The sequence below is a fragment of the Aotus nancymaae genome, unplaced genomic scaffold, assembly GCF_030222135.1.
Source record: "Aotus nancymaae isolate 86718 unplaced genomic scaffold, 86718_ANA_hifiasm-v0.15.2.pri h1tg000158l, whole genome shotgun sequence".
Classification (NCBI taxonomy): domain Eukaryota; kingdom Metazoa; phylum Chordata; class Mammalia; order Primates; family Aotidae; genus Aotus; species Aotus nancymaae.
The window spans coordinates 963,700-982,496 of NW_026988573.1; the positions used below are offsets into that span (position 1 = coordinate 963,700).

General features: G+C 59.8%; 1 protein-coding gene across 8 annotated transcripts in view; it reads right to left on the reverse strand.

Moving 5' to 3' along the window:
- RALGDS (ral guanine nucleotide dissociation stimulator) overlaps window positions 1–18,797 on the reverse strand; it is a 49,979-nt gene that overhangs the window by 11,851 nt on the left and 19,331 nt on the right. For 6 of the 8 annotated variants that reach the window (XM_012457908.3, XM_021674108.2, XM_012457899.3 and 3 more), the window contains one exon: window positions 1,774–1,884. In XM_012457908.3, the coding sequence (XP_012313331.2) occupies window positions 1,774–1,884 (111 nt within the window). Of the gene's footprint in view, window positions 1–1,773; window positions 1,885–10,754; window positions 10,938–18,797 lie in introns of those variants that run through there. The other 2 variants (XM_012457905.3, XM_012457904.2) reach the window with 1 other exon arrangement.

Genomic DNA, 18,797 nt, shown 5'->3' on the forward strand with positions numbered 1-18,797 from the left:
AGCCGGGTGTAGTGGCTCATGCCTGTCATCCCAGTCCTTTGGGAGGCAGAGGCGGGTGGATCACCTGAGGTTGGGAGTTTGAAACCAGCCTGACCAACATGGTGAAACGCCGTCTCTACTAAAAATACAAAATTAGCAGGGTGTGGTGGCACGTGCCTGTAATCCCAGCTACTCAGGAGGCTAAGGCAGGAGTATCACTTGAACTCGGGAGGCAGAGGTTGTGGTGAGCGGAGATCGCACCATCGCACCCCAGCCTGGGCAACAAGAGTGAAACTCCGTCTCAAAAAAAAATTAGCCAGGGCCAGGCATGGCAGCTTATGCCTGTCATCCCAGCACTTTGGGAGTCTGAGGTGGGCAAATCGAGCCCAGGAGTTTGAGACTAGCCTGGGCAACATGGCAAAACCCCATTTCTACAAAAAATACAAAATTAGTCAGGTGCGGTGCACACCTATGGTCCCAGAGACTTGGGGAACTGAGGGGAGGATCGCTTGTGCCCAGGAGGTCAAGGCTGCTGCGAGCTATGATCATACCTCTGCATGCCAGCCTGGGTGACAGAGTGAGACCCTGTCTCTAAAAGAAAAAATTCTTAAAGTAGAATTTGAGGTGCGGGAACGATTAAAATACACCTTCAGGTCATCGTTAGCTGAGTAATGGTAGCTGCCCTGTGGGAGGAGCGTCATCTGAGAGTTCTAACAAAACATCCCCATTTTTTTTTTGAGACAGAGTCTTGCTCTGTCACCCAGGCTAGAGTGCAGTGGCAGGATCTCAGCTCACTGCAACCTCCGCCTCCTGGGATCAAACAATTCTCATGTGTCAGTCTCCCAAGTAGCTGGGACTACAGGCACGCGCCACCACGCCCAGCTAATTTTTGTATTTTTAGTAGAGACGGGGTTTCACCATGTTGGCCAGGCTGGTTTCAAACTCCCAACCTTAGGTGATCCTCCTGCCTTGGCCTCTCAGAATGCTGGGATTACAGGCGTGAGCCACCGTGCCCGGATCCTGTGGCACTGTTGAAGTGGCCTCAGAGGAATCACAGTGGTCCCACAGCCGCAAGAAGCTGAACTGCTACAGTGGCTCCAGCCTCCCTTCTGGAATATTATGCAGCTGAGTCAGGCCCTGGCTGTCAACCTGGAGGAAGCCCAAGAATGTGTTCTGGGAAAGGGCGATTTGCAGACACCAAACAGCCTGAAGTGCTGCTCTTGGTGAAGAGAGTCCCACTACTCCAGATGGTGTGCAAGTCTGGGAGAAGGCATGGAGGGTGGTGAGGCTGATGGCTGCACACCCGGGGAAGGGAGATCAAATGGGAAAACTTGGCTGGGCTCATGGCTCACGCCTATAATCCCAGAACGTTGGGAGGGCAATGTGGGTGGATCACCTGAGGTCAAGAGATCGAGACCATCCTGGCCAACATGGTGAAACCCCATCTCTACTAAAAATACAGTAATTAGCCGGACGTGGTGGCGCATGCCTACAATCCCAGCTACTTGGGAGGCTGAGGCAGGACAATCACTTGAACCCGGGAGGCAGAGGTTGCAGTGAGCCTAGAATGTGCCATTGCACTCCAGCCTGGGTTACAGGAGTGAAACTCTGTCTCAAAAAAAGAAAAACAAACAAAAAAAGGGAAAACTTTCTGCGGAAAACCTGACCAAGCCTGGGCTGGGCAGTGGGAGTCCAGAAGAGAATGAGGGCTGTTTCCTTTAGAATCAGAACTGTGGGGCCCTCATGAGGCAAAGCCCTGGGAGGTCTCATGGTGGAGACCTGGAGCGCACTCACCCCGAGCCAGCGCTGGCCCTTGTTGGCTCCGTGGTGCAGCTGCACCTTGCGCAGGGAGATGGAGTAGATGACTCCGTTGATCAGCTCCTCGCCGATCTCCTGTGTGGAGCTCTGTGAAGACAGTGCCCGGCAGCCGGGCGCGGTGACATCAGGGGCCTGCCCAGCCACTGTGCAGGGGAGGATGGCCCTCTGCAGCCTGTTCCCCAGATAGAGCACAGACCCACAGCCCAGGGTGACAGGAGATCACGGCTCGAGGGCCTGGGCTTAACAATGGGTGCAGAAGGCCATTGTCATGGCAGGCCACTTCCCCGACCTAGCTAGCCACGGCCTGGGACATGAACATGATGGGTCCACCAGGCTTCCAATCCCCTAGTAACTGGCTCCGGCTCCTGCTCAAGACTGGCCTGCTCTCAAGCCATCCCCTTCTATGGTGGGGACTGTTGTTCAGTCATTTCACAGATGGGTAAGTGGAGGCTGGGAGAGAAGCAACTGTTTCCAAGGTCATGCTACTACGGGTAAGTGGTGAGGCGGGGATCCCAGGGCTCTGACACAGCTGACTGATCCAGGCGGCTGTGCCCCAAGAGAAGGTCCCCCCACGTCCCCAGGGCCCGAGGCCCATGGCCGTCCTCACACTCACCCCTCCTCTGCCCAGCCTGGGGGGCCCCGGCTGAACCCACAGCAGTGGGCAGCTCCTCCGGGCCCAGCCCTGGTGTGTCAGCAGCACAGGTCCGGGCCGCTGTGGGGCACCCCCGACAGCCACAGCCCAGCCACTTCCTTCCCCTCTGCTCATTCATGCCCTCATGCCTGCTTGGGCAATGGGAGTTCCCAGTTCTCCAACTGTCGTCACGTGAGGGGGCGGTATCCAGGCAAATGCTGGGGTTCCACAGAGCCCCAAACCACGGGCCTGGGCTGGAACAGGAGGGGGCATCTGGCCCTGGGCAGTCGGGAAAGGCCCTCATCCTGGGAGACAAAGACTCCCCCGACCTGGCAGGCTGGCCTCGGTCACTTAGCCGCAATGACCCCCGACCTGACAGCCCCCTGTGCTATCTGCTCTGTCCAGGGACGGGATGAGCTTGCAGAGGAAGAGAAGCCGGGGTGGGGGGTAAGGACACCGACCTGGGAGAGTTTAGGAAGGAGCTGGGAGGTACTGGCCTGGCCCACGGTCATTAACCCACAGTCAGTGCCCCAACCCGGGTGGGTGTGGAGCTGAGAGACAGTGCTGACTTGGGCCCTTCCCTCAGCCCCGGCAGGAGCCAGGCAGACTGTCTAGCATGCTGTGGATGGGACCCTGGCTGTCTGCCTCCTGCCCACCCTCGGAGGCCCAGGAGCCATCCTGGAAGTGCACTTCCTCTGACCCGAGGTCACCCTCCCACTCTGGGCTTCATACCAACAGGAAGGCTGCAGGTGTCATGCTGGGCTCCTGACTGCCACTGCCAATGCCTCTGGACAGAGGGCCAGCCTATTTCTTGGAATTTAGCGGGGAACCCACAGGCACATTCACACCCACAAAGAGCCCATGCCAGGGGAGGTCCGGCCCTTCCACTGACGGGAAAACAGACGTGCTCACCCCTCCTTTTCCTGACTCGCACATCTCTCCCCTGCCTAGAAAATCATCCCTCGGAGGAGAAAAGCATTAGAGGTTACAGTGACCAGGGCACCCGACCACCCTGGCTGCCTCGGGTCCCAGACTGCCTCCTGTGAAGGCTGCTGGCTCAACTGGGAGGGTTGGTCTCTCTCGGGGATTTTAGCCACATCTGGACCAGCTGGGAGGCAGACAGTATCCTGAGTCACTGGCGGAGGCTCTGAGGTCTCGTGCAGGACAAGCCCACCACGGGATTGGACGTTAACCCTTGGGGAGCCTGGCACAGCACCCAGGTCCTGGCAGAGCACCATCAGTGCCTGCTGGACAGAGGTGTCCCCGGCCAGGCCAACCCCCAGGAGGGGCTGAAGCCAGGTGGCCTCGGCCATTCCTGAGCTGGTCTAGATGGCAGCTGGCCCAGCCCTGCTTGGTGTCATGTGACATCCCTGCATCCTCCCCTACCCCGGGGCCCTCTTCTGCCAGGCGGGTGGTGGGGAGGGATGCAGGCCCAATGCTGAGAGCACGCATGCTTGGGGTGAGGGAGCTGCCACCCTGTCACAGTCGGGGAGACGCTCTAGCCTGCATGGAGCCGGCCTCTCCTCTCTGTCCTGTCACAGCAGCACCAGGAATGGAACCAGACCATACAGCTATGTGGAGTACAGGCACCATTTAACCTGCCTGCTAAGATGGCGGAGGTGCAGGCCCCAGAGCAAGCTCTCCTGGGGTCTGCACACAAAGCAGCAGAGTGGGGCCTCTATCCCTTGCTCTGACCCCCTCACAGGACATAGAAAGCAAGCAGCCGACAGCCTTGGCCTCTGTCCTGGGACCCTCTGCAGCAGGAAAGGCAGGGCCCCAGCACCCACAGGCCACCCTGGGTCACTCTGTTAGCAGAGCAGACAGCCCATGTGGGCAGTGCCGTTGCCCACAGGGTGCTCTGGCTGGGAGTTCCGAGGAGGAGTAGGACCGGCCTAGTAAACAGCTGATGCAGAGAAAACGCCTTCCCCAGAGGGCAGGCGCCGGGGCAGCCGCTCTGAGCTGACTGCTGGGAGGAGAAGAGAATGCCACGTGCCTGGCGGTGTCCTCAGGACACTCCCGCCGCCGGTCCCACCCCCAGCAGGCATGCTGATGTCCCTGGGCTCTGGGACCCAGTTGGCAGCTGTGCCTGTGAACACACGGCCTGGCCTTCTAACATTTGGGTCAGTGCAGTGAGGGTGGCATGGTGGCACGGGGTCCCTGGTGAGCAGGGGCTCCCACACCCCAGTGTCCCCAGGGGCACAGCCCAGAGCCCTGAAGATAAGGAGGGGAAACAGGGCCTGGGTGGTGTCTAGTGAGTGTGTCACCTGATCAGCCTTCTCAGAGTGACAGGCCAGCAGGATGCCGTGTCCCTGGCTGATGGAGGAAGCCACAGACCCAGTCCAGACTCCCTCTGGGTAGAACAGCGAGGGTCTTGAGGGGTCCCACAGGGCCTGCCACACCCCTGCCATCTCCCCACCGAGGCCGATGGCACCTCCTCCCAGCATCCGCCCTCTGGTGCCGCTGTGGACTCGGACACCTTTCCTCGGAAATCATGACTAGTGCCCCCTACCCCCTCCTCCCAGGGATGGCTCCAGGAACTCGAGGGCCCCTCCCAAGGAGACCTGGCTGAGGGCTGAAGAAGAGTGAGGAGCCCAGCAGCCCTGCACGAAGCGCTGCTCCGCCCCGGCCTGCCCTGGCCCTGTGCGCGAGATGGTCCTGGGGGAACTCCCACGCCTCTCCGAGCTGCTGCTCAGGTCCAGTCAGCAGAGGTCACCCGGGGTGCTTGCCAGCCCCCTACAGTTCTGGCCCGCCACACCGCGGTTCACCGTCTCTCAAGGGTCCAGCTCCCAGCTCTGCCCAGCCCCTCGGCTCTTGGCCTCGGTGTGTGAGCTGGGGAGGACAGCAACAGCTCTCACAGGCGACAGTGGGGGTCAAGAGACAACGCATGCAGCTTGGCGACTGACACCACTGCCCCCAGACTGGCGACGGACGCTGGGTGGTAGAAACCTGAGGGGAACTCATCTGAGACCTGCCTGAGGCTCGGGGACCTGGCCCACGGGCACTGTAAAGAGAGGCCGAGTCACCCTGAAACCCGGTGGGCGGGAGCAGCATTCCGACTTGAGCTTTTCACTCCAATACAGAAGCCAAACGTGAACCGCATCACAAGGCTCGCTCTCTGCAGAGTCCAGGCTCCCGGGGCAGCGCAGCACTCGCGCTGCTGTGCACCTTCTCCGTCCTACAGAAGTGGGACCAAGGCCCGGAGAGCGGAGCAAGTGGGGCGTGTGCAGGCTGAGGTGACAGCCTAGGACTTCTCAAGTCCATGTCCTGGTTCCTCTCAGACCACGAGTCAAACTAAGGGAGGCAGAATGCAATGGCCGCATGTCCATGACCCGCCTGCCCTTGGGCCTGCCCTCCAGCCTGCCCTCCAGCTCCGGGTGGGCAGACCCAACCCTGATCCTCAGGCACGGACAAGGCCCCAGGATGACAGGAGGCCAGCCCTGGGTGTGGGTGGGCCACACTCCTGGTCCTGGGCACTGCAGCCCACAGAGGTGGCCTCGGATGGGGCTGACACGAGGTGCCTAGCCACCAGGGAGCTCCCTGGCTCAGAAAGTGGAGGCTGGGAATCAGCCCTGTGCTGAGCCCCTCAAAGGTCGGCCCATCTCTCCAGAAACCCTCCCTGCCAGCCTGCGCCTTGCTACTCACTGATGGGAAAATCGTGCCTCAAGCAGGAGAGGGGAGACCCGGCCCTCCAGGTCAGCCGCAAGACTTGTGCGTCTGAGGTCCCTGTCCACGCCCGGCCCCTAACAGGTAAACACAGGGCCAGGCCCGGGAGGGGCGTGGCTGGTGGCAGCTAAGGAGGAAGGTGGGCTGGTCCCAAGGGGGTGCAGGGCAGGGCCAGCTAAACGTCCAGTCCCAACTTTAAACAGCCACAGCACCCAGCACGTGCAGGGACCTCCTGGGTGTAAGCCCCTTTGCAGACCAATCACGTTTAATCCTCCTAATGCCCTGCCTGATGGATAAGGAAGCAGCCTAGCAAGAACTCGCCCAGGTCAGGAGCCAGGAAGTGGGAGCCAGGACAGGGATTTGAACCCTGGCCCGTTGGGACCCACCCAGGCCTGGCGCTGCCTCTGCCACGGTCCCGGGCTTGGAGCAGAGTACAGTTGCTTGTGGCACAGATGTGAAGGAGGGGCCAGAGACAGGAAGGACTTCCTCAGGTAACACAGCAAGTTTGGTGGGGACGGTGGCAGGGCCAGCTCTCCAGCACCTGCATCTCCGAGAGGTTTGTGGACGTGCCCTGGGCAAAAGGCCTGCAAGATGCCAGGCCAGGGAAGCACCATGCTGAAGGTGCCAGGTGACATGCCTCAGGAGCCCAGGGCACTTGGAAGGCTCAGGCCACTCCCCTGGTACCTCATCAGAAAACTTCATTGTGGCAGCTGCCACCTGTCCACTATGCCAAGCACTATGCAGGCTGCTCCTCAGGCCTCCTGTCTCACTCGGTCCTCACCAGAACCCTACGAGGAGGAGCTGGCATTGCGTCTACTTTACAGATGAGGAAGCTGAGGCTCAGAACAGGAACACGTCAACAGCTGCTAGGGGCTGAGTTGGCATCCCAGCACAGCTCTCTTCCATCCAGAGCCCAGGCTCCCTACCCCTCGGTTGACATGGAGAAAAGCCCCCAGGAATGACTGCAGGGGAGGCTGTCAAAGCATGCAAGCTCCCTATGGCAGAAGACGCCACAATGCAGGTGCCCGCTCTGCTTGCCAAGAAACCACTGGGCTGTCATCCCACTTCCTCCCTGGCCTGTGGGCAGCCAAGGCGTTCGGAACTGGGCGAATTGGGTCTGCTCAAAGCTCCGCTTGTCCTGGGCGAGGCTGCAGGCTTCAGCGTCTGCCCCTTGAGAATCAAATGTGGAGCATCGCCCTGCTGATGCTGCGTATCTGGGAACACGGCGATTCTGGGCCTGCAAGGCTGGAAGTCCAACCCTGGCACAGGGTGGCCACAGCATGGCGGTACCACGCCATGGGAGCCATCTGGGCGGCTGGCCAGCAGCCCTTGGGAACTAGTCGTCGACTGCCTGGGCGCAGCTTCCTGAAACCACCCCACTGGCTCCTTCAGAGCCTGCCCGCACAGGGCCAGCGATAAATCTCCCCAGTCTTCTCTCACTGGCAACGCAGACCGGGCCTGGAATTGTCCAATTTCCAGGTTAAGAATCAGACCCCAGCCCTGCCGGCGAGCAGCATAACATCTCCTGGGGCCATTCCTGAGCCTCCTGGGAAACAGGCCAGCATGCCTGAGCAGCCCCCACCTGGAGAAGGAACAAAGACCCAGGACCGGCCGGCCTGCTCCCCTCCTTCTCCTGGGGGACCCTCCCTAAGAGCAGAGCAAGAGCGGAACCTGAAGGTCTTGGGCGCTGCCCCTTTGAAGTCACCTGGGAAGCTCTCCTGGAAGACCACAGTCTGCACACAGGCACACATGCCCACATGGGGACAGGCCCCTTGCCTCGGGGTCTTCAGTGTCCAAAGTACTCTTGAGCCCTGGGGATTAAACCAAAGACCTGCACACAGTGTGGTCAAGAGATCAGAGAGTGGGAGGGCGTGGGAGGCCGAAGGGAGGTGCTCCCTGTGAATACAGAGAAGCTGCCTTCACTCCTACCCACCTACAACTGCCCTCAGCCTCCTACCCCCACCCTCCCGGGGTTCTTCCCCAGCCGACAATGAAAAACAGAGCCCCGGGTAGATGAGGGTTGGGGGAACATGTCTGGTCCGGCCATCTGCCAAGCTCAGGAGGAAAGGGTCTCTCAGGCATGGGGTGTTCCCCCACCAAGAGCTCTCCCCAACACTGGGCGGAGAAACGTCTTTGGGTCAGAATCCTGCCCCTGCCACTGACGCTTGGTCACTCTGTGCAATCTAACCTCTGTTGCCTCAGTGGTTTCATCTGTCAAGTGGGCTCTTAACAATCTTAACCCCAAAAGGAGGTGATGCAAATTACTTAGTCTAGGACCTTCCCAAAACATGCCGGCTCCTATTAGCTATTATTTTAAAGCTTCAGGGTCCAGCTCTGGGCCTGCTTCCTCCTGGCAGCTCTCCCCGGCGTCCTGTGGCCCAAAGCACCTTTGCCTTCCTCTGAACCATAAGCTTCCCTACCGCTCACCTGACCTCGGGGCTTCTGGGCTGCCTGGCCCTTGACAGCGAGTACTGCCCTGGCCTTCTCCGATTCCTGACGGTGCCTGCACATAGTAGGTGCCACAGATAACACAGCCCATGCTCAAATCCTGGCTGCAGTCCTGGTTGGCTGCAGTCCTGGTTGGCTGCATGGGTGTTTAGGTCAGAGACTTCCCTTCTCTGACCCCCTAGCTTCCTAGAAGGTAGTGTTGGCACCTACTCTGTAGGATGGTCTAAACCGGAGGAAATGAGGCGGTGGCCCGCAACCGGCACCTCTGGCCTGCCTGAAGCCACAGCCTGTCCAGAGCAAGAGGTCAGGTAACCCCCAGAGCAAGAACTGTGCAGGCCAAGCGGGGTCAGTGGTGGCTTGGCTTAGAATCGAGAAGATAAGCAGAAGCGCAGATGTGAGGACATCTGGCAGCCCAGAGGGAAGCACCGGGTGGAGACTAGGTAGGGAAACGGGGGTGCAGGGGAAGCAGAAACTGTCTGGTGGTTTCCAGAGGACAGGGACCAAGTGTGCAGAGTCAGCTCTGGCAGGCCACATAGCCACCAGGAAACCAGCCCCAGGATTGGGGGGGTGTTGGCAAGAGGGACAGGGACTTCCCCGCCCCCTCCCTTGGGCCTTTGGTAAATGGTCATTGTGTTCGGTTTCCGGCAGTGGCCTCCTCTCCTGCCAGGATCCTGGTTTCCCTGACCCAGCCAGAAGCTTCCCCTTTGATTTCTAAATAGCAGCCATGGGCTGGACCTCAGTGCTGAGGCTGGGCAAGGAGCTCCAAGGCCAGAGAGAGGGAAGGCAAGACCCCCAGGCAGGGGTGGGGCTCAGCTCTGCCTCTCCCTGGTTCCTCAGGGACCAAGATGGACAGAGGGAGAACCTGCTCGGCCCCTGTGAGTGCTTGGCCGGACCCTCCCAGCACACAAAGCCCGAGCTGCTCCCAGACATAATGAAAGCCAGATGAGCGCTGGGCTGGTGTCAGCCCTCAGCCTCCCACCCCCACCCTCCCAGGGGTCCCTCTCCAGCCGCCAATGAGGAACAGAGCCCCGGATAGATGAGGGTTGGGGGAACACGTCTGGTCCGGCCATCTGCCAAGCTCAGGAGGAAAAGGTCTCTCAGGCATGGGGTGTTTCCCCACCAAGAGCTCTCTCCAACACTGGACGGAGAAACATGTCTCATCCAGGCCCTGTCTAGGTACCGGGACACCAACAGGCATGAGACTCAGGCTAACAATCGCCAGCAATCACAACGCGCCACAGTCTAAAGCCACAAAGGGACTGGAGATGCACCAGGCGGACACGACGCAGCACGGGGCTCGGAACTGTCACTGTTAAGGATGCAGCCTAGCCAGAGCTCTCATGGGCCCTGAGCCCCCAACCCAGGGCTGGCCTCTGTGCAGGCCCTGTGCCCGGGCAGAGCAGGGTGAGCGGAGGCTCTGGGTTCCACTACCTCTGCTGTGCAGTCAGGAGCAGTCAGGTGGGAGGCAGATGGCACCACCCAGAGACCCATGGCCCCCTGCCCAGGGCACACAAGAAACAAACCCCAGCCCTCACCCAGTCACCAGCCCCTCCATCCATCACAGGTACACCACTCCCTTCTCAAATCCTCCCCAAACCTTACAGATTCAGGGTGCTAGCACTCTTTCCAATTAAGCACCCTCCTCCCGTCACCACGAGGACATCTGGTCCCACATGTTGGAGGCGTGCTGCTCCGCCCCATCCTGGACCCCCGCCTCTGAGAAGCCCCGATGTCCCTGGTCACCAGATCCACTTCTGCCCCAAGTAGGCTCTGTCTGGAAGGCCGACATGGTCCCAGTTACCTCTGAGGATTCTAGGATTTTGCCTCCCCGACCAAGGATCGACACCTGCATAGTAAAGCCCAACGGTGCGGTGCAGGCCCTGGGCTGGCGACTGAGTGAAATAAGGCACAGGCCACGGATGTAAACAGTGGCAGTGCTGCAGGAAAAGGTCCACCTGGGCTGCGGGGGCTCGGTGACAGGCCCTGGGACAGTACTGAGGGGGGCAAAACCCTAGCAGTGGCCCCTACTGTTGGAACGGGCGCGGCGGCGACAGCCCCCTGCTCACCCTGCTGGCTGATTTCTGCAGAAGGCCCCGACCCCCACCTATGGAGAGAGGAGGGAGGCGGCCCGCTGGGATCGCCCGGCCCGCCCAGCCCTGCCGCGGGTGGGGAGGCTCCGACGCGCCCCCCGCCGAGCCACCCCCAGCTCACCCACCTCCGGGCGCGGCAGGTCGGGGTCCAGCTGCGTGAAGCTGTGCAGCACCACCGGGCAGCTGTCGGGGACGCCCACCTCCAGGCGCACGGCGTCCCACACGCTGCGGCTCCGCCGGGAGCCCGGAAACAGGGGCTCGGAGCCGCCGGCAGGCCCGGCCGCGTCGGCCCACATGCGCTGCACCATGGAAGGCCCGCGGCGGGAGCCGGGCCGCGGGAGCCGGGCCGCGAGACCCGGGGCGGCGCGGGCGCGGGGCCGGCCCGGCGCGCGGCGGGGGCGGCGGCGCGGCCCGCGCGGCTCTGCTTAGCCTCGGCTCTGAGCCCGCGGCCCGGCCCCTGCTGATGTCAGGCTGGGGGCGGGGCCGGAGGGTGAAGAGGGCGGGGCCAGGGAGCGGGGCCGGAGAGGCCGGGGGACGCGAGTGTGTGCGTGCGTGCGCGCGCCCGCGGCCCCGTCCCCGCCGAGGTCAGGCCCGGGGCGGGGCCGGGAGCGTGGAAGGGCGGGGTCTGAGCAAAGAGGGCGGGGCCGGAGAGGCCGAGGGACGCGCGTGGGCTGGGTCTCCCGGAGGGCCGTAGTCACGTGTCGTGGGGCCGTGGGTACCCGGGCTAGGCACCATGTGCGTGTCACACTGCTGCAGTGCGTGTGTTGTGTAGGGCTGCAGTGTGCATGTGCCGATGATGTGTGGGGAAGCCGTCCTGGAGTCAGCTTCAGCGAAGCATCTCCCCAGCTCTGTGGCCTTCCACAGGTTGCTTAACCCCTCTCAGCCTCACTCAGTTTCTTCATCTGGAAAATCTGGGTAGTGAAAATGACTTCCTCAAAAAGTTGCTGAGAGGATGTCATTACGTAATTGACATAAAGCACTTGGCGGTGCCTGCACCTGGCTACTGGCTTATGCAGATTTTGGAGAGGCTGATCATGTGCTCAGTGACCATGTGCTCAGTGACCACGTCAGTGCAATTGGAAATCCTGAGTGTGGGGCTGTGTGTGCAGTGGGGGAAAGGGTCAGAGAGTGGGGCCCTACTATTCTGGGGGCTAAGCCCCACACTATGCCCTTTCAGCCTTACAGATACCCTCAGAGGAGGGCCAGGCTGAGAGGAGGCAGAGGAGCAGCAGCCAGGGAGGTGGGGGAGAGCAGAGGCACCAAGGTTGGGGCTGAGAGGCATCTGAAAAGGAGGGAGTGGTCAAGAATGACAAAGCTGGGCAGAGCACCTGGCTGCTGGGCCTGTCAGCTGGGGCTGCTTGTCGCTTGGATATTCCTGGTCTCAGGGTGGAAGTGAGGCTGCTGGGGTGAAGGGGAAACAAGGACAGGGAGAGCCTCAACTACTGTTTTCTGGAAACCAGTGAGGAAGGAAACCAGAGCCCGGGGCTTAAGAGCAGAGCCAGGAGAATGGATGAATGAATGGGACCCTTCCTCATGCCTCACCCACTGCTGGGCCCGCCCCAGCCTCAGCCCTCAGTTCTCATGGGGGCCAGCAATCGCTGCCAGCAGCCCTGGCCATGCCAACCTTTCCAGGCCTGGTCCATACCATCGGGCCTCAGTTTCTCCATCTGTAAATAGGGAGGGCGGGACCAGACAGCACATTCCACAAGCACATCTTGCCCCCTTCCCAAGTGCCAAGCCTCAGACACCCATGGAAAATGCTTCCACTGTGACTGGAGTGAGGCAGCCAGGCAGCAGCAGATCATCCTTTCAGAACCAGACCCCCACATGCACACAACTAGATGGGCCTGCTTCACAAAAATCATGGTGGTAAGTTACAGCTGAGTGGAAGCTATACTTGTTTTCATTTTACTTATCTGAATCTCTAATTTCTAAAATCAGCATTGTAATAATCAGGTGCATGTGATAAATGCTGTTTTTGTTTTTGAGACAGAGTCTCACTCTGTTGCCCAGGCTGGAGCACAGTAGTTTGACCTCGGCTCACTGAAGCCTCTGCCTCCCGGGTTCAAGCGACTGTCCTGCCTCAGCCTCCCAAGTAGCTGGGATTACAGGCACCCGCCACCATCCCTGGCTAGTTTTGTATTTTTAGTAGAGACAGGGTTTCGCCACGTTGGCCAGCCTGGTCTTGAACTTCTGGCCTCAAGTGATCCCCCCGCCTCCCAAAGTGCTGGGATTACAGGCGTGAGCACTGCAACCAGCCTGTTTTTTGTTTTTGTTTTTTTAAGAAGCAAGATGGGTAGATTTGGTTTGAGATGGAGATCCCTAGAGGCTGTTTAGAAAGCTTCCAAGCCCTTCGGCGAGGGAGGGTGATGTGGGTGAGGCACATTTAGAGGCAGGAGGTCCCCACAGGGCCACAAAGAGGTGACCTGGACACTGCACTCTGGCCCTAAGCTCCTCCTCCCATTCCTTTCTCCTGAGGCCGAGCTCCCAGTGCCTCCAGGAACTGAAAGTCCAGAAGCTGCCTGCCACTGACTTTATATCCTCTGCTCTCTTTCTCTCCTTCTCCGAGTGATGGGCCCAGGAACAAGAAGCGCCTGCCTGTTTTACAGCCCAGGACAAATGACTCACGAGGACACAGAGGAGTCATCACTATTCTGGCCTTGATGGTCCTGGGTGCTTGGGGTGAGGGGTGGCCTTGAAGGTTTGGGCCAAGGGGTGACCCCAAGGACCCTGGAGAGGTGAAGAGTAAAGAATTGATCACACTAAACCACCCAACGGGGCTGGCCTAGCTCCCTTCCATCTGACTATATCATCTACAGGCGCTAAGGCGGGAGAGGGCATTACTTAGCCAGTCCCTCTGGCCGGTGTCTCTTTTTACAAAGTTCCTCTTCTTGCCTTGTTCACCCACCTTTGGGACTCCCCTTCCAACCCCTGGGAAGCCTGATCACTGCTCTGGCTGCACATGAGACACACACACACACACAGAGACAGACACACAAAGACACATAGAGATGCACACACAGACACACAGACACAGACACACACAGAGACACACACACACACACACAGAGAGATAGAGACACATGCAGAGACATACATACTCCGAGGCTGAGTATGGTGGTTCATGCCTGTAACCCAGAGCTTAGGGAGGCAGAGGCAGGATTTCTTGAGCCTAGAAATTGGAGACCAGCCTGGGCAACATAGCAAGACATCATTCTCCACAAAAAGGGAAAAAACAAGCTTGAGATAGACACATATAGACACACACAGATATGGAGACATACACACAGATACACACACAGAGACACACACACCCCTAATTAAAGCATAGGTAAAGCTCCCTGCACAGGATGTGGTGCCCAAAGCCCCCAGATCGGGTGGACCTGACACTCTGCCCCACATGGTTAGCAACTGAGGTTGGCATTCACTGGATGCCACCTGCATGCAAGGCCCTCTCCTGAGGCCTCCTGTGCCTACTGCAAGCTGTGGGGACACCCCAGCCAAGGGCAAGGCCATCCTGGGACAGCATGGGTCATCAGTGGAAGAACACAGCATCACTCACAATGTTCTCCTAAAACCCAAACCCAAATCAAAGCGGCCTCTGCATGTAACTACCATTTGCAGGATTACAGGGGACAGAGGAACATGTTCAACACACCGGAAGGGTGCAATCCACAAATCCAGGCTGTGGGAACCTCTACAGGACAAACAACACAGTTTCTTCAACAAATACATTTCAGAGGAAAAAGAAAGGGGAAACTATAGATTAAAAGAAGGATGAGAGACATCTATGAAATGCAATGTGTGCATTTTGGATCATGATGTCAGCAAGACAACTGTTTTTAAAAAAACAACTGGGCCGGGCACAGTGGCTGATGCCTGTAATCCCAGCACTCTGGGAGGCTGAGGCGGGTGGATCACGAGGTCAGGTGTTCGAGACCAGCCTGGCTAACATGGTGAAACCCCGTCTCTACTAAAAATACAAAAACTAGCCAGGTGTGGTGGCGCATGCCTGTAATCCCAGCTACTCAGGAGGCTGAGGCAGGAGAATCGCTTGAACCCAGGAGGCAGAGGTTACAGTGAGCCAAGACTGTGCCATTGCACTCCAGCCTGGGCAACAGAGCAAAACTCCATCTCAAAAAAAAAAAAAAGGAAGAAAAAGAACACAGCTTGAGACTCACCCTCTGATGCCTCTGAGGTTCCCAGCAGTCCTCCAGAGAGGGCTACAAACTTCTGACCCCAGGCAGCAACACCTGGCCAGGCTCACCATTTCCCGTGTTACTCTCTGTGTGTGCAGAGGTCACTCATGGCATCTTTACAACAAAACAGGCTGCTCTGGGGACCAAGGCAGTGGGCAGCTGGAAACCGAGTCCTGATGCCCAGATGGGGCGGTCAGAGGCGGCTGGGGGCAGTCCCAGGGAACTTGGGTGGGTTTGACGCTCGAGGCCAATGACACCCTGTGCTTGGCTGTTGGAGCATCTGCTGGGAGGAACTAAGGACTCTCGAGAGCACAAAGCACCCCCCAGAAATGGGGGGTTCTTAGGAACCGGCGTCAGTCCCTTCCCCCATCCTGCCCCAGCTCACGCTCCCCACCCCCCACCCCCCACCTAGCCTTCTCAGGTTCCCAACCTCCCCCTGGGACGTGCACCTGCCTTTCCTTGGGGGTTACCCCCACAAGCCCCCGGAGAACAGGGCTGCACAGACCTTTCGGAAGTCGGGACGCTGCTTGCAGAGGAACTTGCAAAGGCAGGCTGTGAACTGACAGCTGGCAGCCAGATCCCGCCCACACGTGTGTTTTGTTTGGCTTACGAAGTGTTTTCAAAATGTAAGCCAACAGTAGAAGGTCAGGTGACTTCATATAAAAACCCACATTTCCCACTTCTCCTGTAACTCTGGCTGACCTGACCACACCGGGGCTGTGTTCCCGAGGGCCACCGAGGCTGGCCGGAAGCTGGCTGTGGCTGCCCCCTGGAGCCGGGCATGTGCTCCATCCCCACCCCCACCCCAACCCTGCAGCCCTCAGCCAGGGATCGCTCTGACAACTGTCCCACTCCTGCAGTGCTCAGTGCCTGATGCCCCAGGGAGTCACTGCCACCCTGGAGGGGCCACCAATTCACCGTGTGACAGCCCAAAGTGGAGGGAAGCAGAGGAGGAAGAGGCAGAGGGGGATACACAGATGGAAACTGAGCCCAAGACCAAAAAGTGAGCCCAGGGGACCACAGAGAGGGTCAGCAGGAGAGGGAGACAGCGGGCAGACAGGCGAGGAGAGACTTGCTGGGCATCTGACATCGCTCCCCAGCCCCTAAGCAGCTGTCTCGGTTCAGGGAAAGGCGTGTCAGCAGGTCCCTGTGTCCTCTTCTCCGTGCTCCTATATCATCTTTGCTTCCCCAGACATCACAGCCAGTGGGGTCTTGGTCCCTCAAAGCCCCCCGCTGCCCTCAGGCAGAAGACCACTGGCTCGATGTAGCCCCAGCTCCCACCTCCAGGGTCCCTCTCAGCAGAACTGCTGCAGCTTCGTCTTCACACTGCACCTGCTGCCTGGCTGGTGCCTCCCTCCTTCCACCCGCTCCTTGGCCGGCACATCCTTGGCCGGTACATGAGAGGTGGATCATAAAAGCTGCCCCTCTGGACCTTCAAGTCAGGACCCAGGCCTGCTTTTACGCAGGACCCCAGGGAATGGGGCTTGGCTCTAGGGTGCAGTCCTGGGGACTGCCAGGCACACAGCAGTTCAGAGCAGGAACTGGGGACAAGGCAGTGTATGGGTGACAATGACCTCTGGCCATCACCTTTTCCAACCTGGGCTTGGCCAAGGCTGGGAGGAATGACAGCCAGGTACTCAGACTGAGGTCAGGCCTTGTTGGAAAACCTGTCACCTCCTGCTGGGCAGGTGGAGGTCACCCCTTTCTGTCTCTTGTGATCTATATTTAGAGCCTGGGGAGGACATGAAAAGGGTGAGGCCTGGACACGCTCCTTGGTCATTTCCCGACACTGACGTCACCATTCCTAGCCTGCCTAGGTCCTGGGGTGGCCCTCTGTGGGCGGGTGAGCACACACCTTGGCAGGAGGTGACGCAGCTGGGCCACGCATGGGAACTCCCAGCACAGCAGGCGAGCCTAGCTCAGCCCCACCTCCCCTGCCACTGGGTTCCTGGCAGCCTCTGGTGGCTTCTGCCTCCTCCGCCTGCCTCCAGAATGCAGGGGTCCCCACGGGCTGGAGGCTGAAGTCAGAGCTGGTCAGGAGGTGAGACGTGAAGCACCGAGGTGCTGAAATCTCTAGGAGGCCACGCCGGGTGGCAGGTGTGGCATCATCACCATCCCAACCCTATGCCCTCACAGGGCGCTGCTGTCCCAGCACAACAGGAACAAGCTGTGCCGACTCTGGGAGCGGTGGGAACGGGCCTGGACGGGGATGCAGAGGGCTCTGGACCAGCCTGGGGCTCGCCAGGGGGCCCCGCTGTCATCCCCTGGAAATGGGTACAGCCCCGCGATATTGACGGGGAGGCACGCAGAGGAGCAAACGTGATGAAAGCATCCATGGGCTGCAAACCGTGGCGGGGGGCTCCAGTAACTGTCCTCCGCTCCCGCAGGGCTTGGTGCCTGACATCCACGCGGGGCCACCAATTCAACATGTGACAGCCTGAAGTGGGGGACAGCAGAGGAGAGAGGAAGAGGCTGAGGGGGACACACAGATGGAAACTGAGCCCAAGACCCAAAAGTGAGCCCGAGGATGACAGCGGGAGAGGGAGGCTGCAGGCAGACAGAGGTGAGGGGAGAGAGTGGCAGCGGGGCTGCGGGGGTGCTGGGCACACCTGGCTGAGGAAGGGACCAAAGGCCCAGCGGGTCCCCCAGTCTCAGCCTAGTACCTGTCCCCAAGCCTGGCGGCCCTGATCTAGGAGGCAGTGACATCTATCCCACAACTGTGATGGGTGGGGCATATCACACCCTGAGGGGCCCTAGCATCCATTATCTCCCCTCCTGGAGGGTGGTCAGCTGCCAGCCTGGCCCCTGGACTCCTTGGAAACTCTCCACAAAGTGCCAGCTGGAAATGTCACAGCACAGGGGGCCCTGGGATGAGCCAGCCCCAAGGGGCCATTCTTTCCTGTGGGTTTGGGGAACTCTTTTGAGACCTGGAGCACAAGTTCTGGTTCTAGCACCTGCTCTGTGTCTTCCTAGCCTTAGTTTTACCTCCTGGGGCCTGTTTCTCCATCAATAAATGGGGACAGTAACCGTCATAGCACCAGGCTCTCAGGCTTCTCAAGAGAGCAGACGAGGAGGCAGTGCACAAAAGTCCCTGGTAATCCAAGAAGCACCCTCCGGACGGGGCTGCCGTGACAGCCCACAGCCACCCTGGACCGACCCTCCGGGTGGGGGACAGCTGGTGAGGCCACAGTGGGCGCGCACAGGCACCAGCAGCAGAACGGACCCCCAGTCTTCTCTCTCATACCCGAGATGGGAGATGAAGACTTCCCTGAAGTTCCAGACAAACTCCTCCAGCCAGTTCTGACGGGGAAGAGGGGAGTCCTAGGCAACCAACTCCCGCGCCTGAAGCCCCGGCGATGACCCACCCAGCCTCTCCCTGGCAGAGGCACCAGTTGCCCTGGAAACTCACCTCCGTGGTGGCTGGTGCTGGCAGAGGTGCCAGCCAAGGTGTCGGGCTTTGGAGAGCGGCACGGCGGGCCACGGCCCTCCGCCTGGCGGTCACCACAGAGACACAGGCAAAGAACACGGAGCCCTTCCTCCCCCTGGGCACGGCAGGCCTGGCACAAACCTGGCCTGCTTCCCGGGCCATGGCAGGGCGAGCGCCAGGCGGGGAGTGGGCCCTTCACGAGGCCTTCTGCCAGTGTGCCTGTCGCCTGCGTGCCCTAGTGAAGCACCCGAGTGCCTAGACCTGGTGTCACCCACGTGGCTGTCATACCTGCTCCTCTGACAGGCAGGGCCAGGAATTCCCACTTGTACCAGGCCATGGGCCAACTGAGGACGAGTAGAGAGCCTGTCCCAAGCCGGCACAGCTTTCTCCCTTAATTCTCCAAGCCCCCACTCCCATTCCCTGTGTCGAGGGCCTGAAAATCACCACACAGAGCCAGAAAAGTGACAGATACAAGCAACTAGACCAAAACAGGGCTCGGTCAGCAGAGCTACCAGGTGGATGTGAGTCTAGCCAGAGGCAGT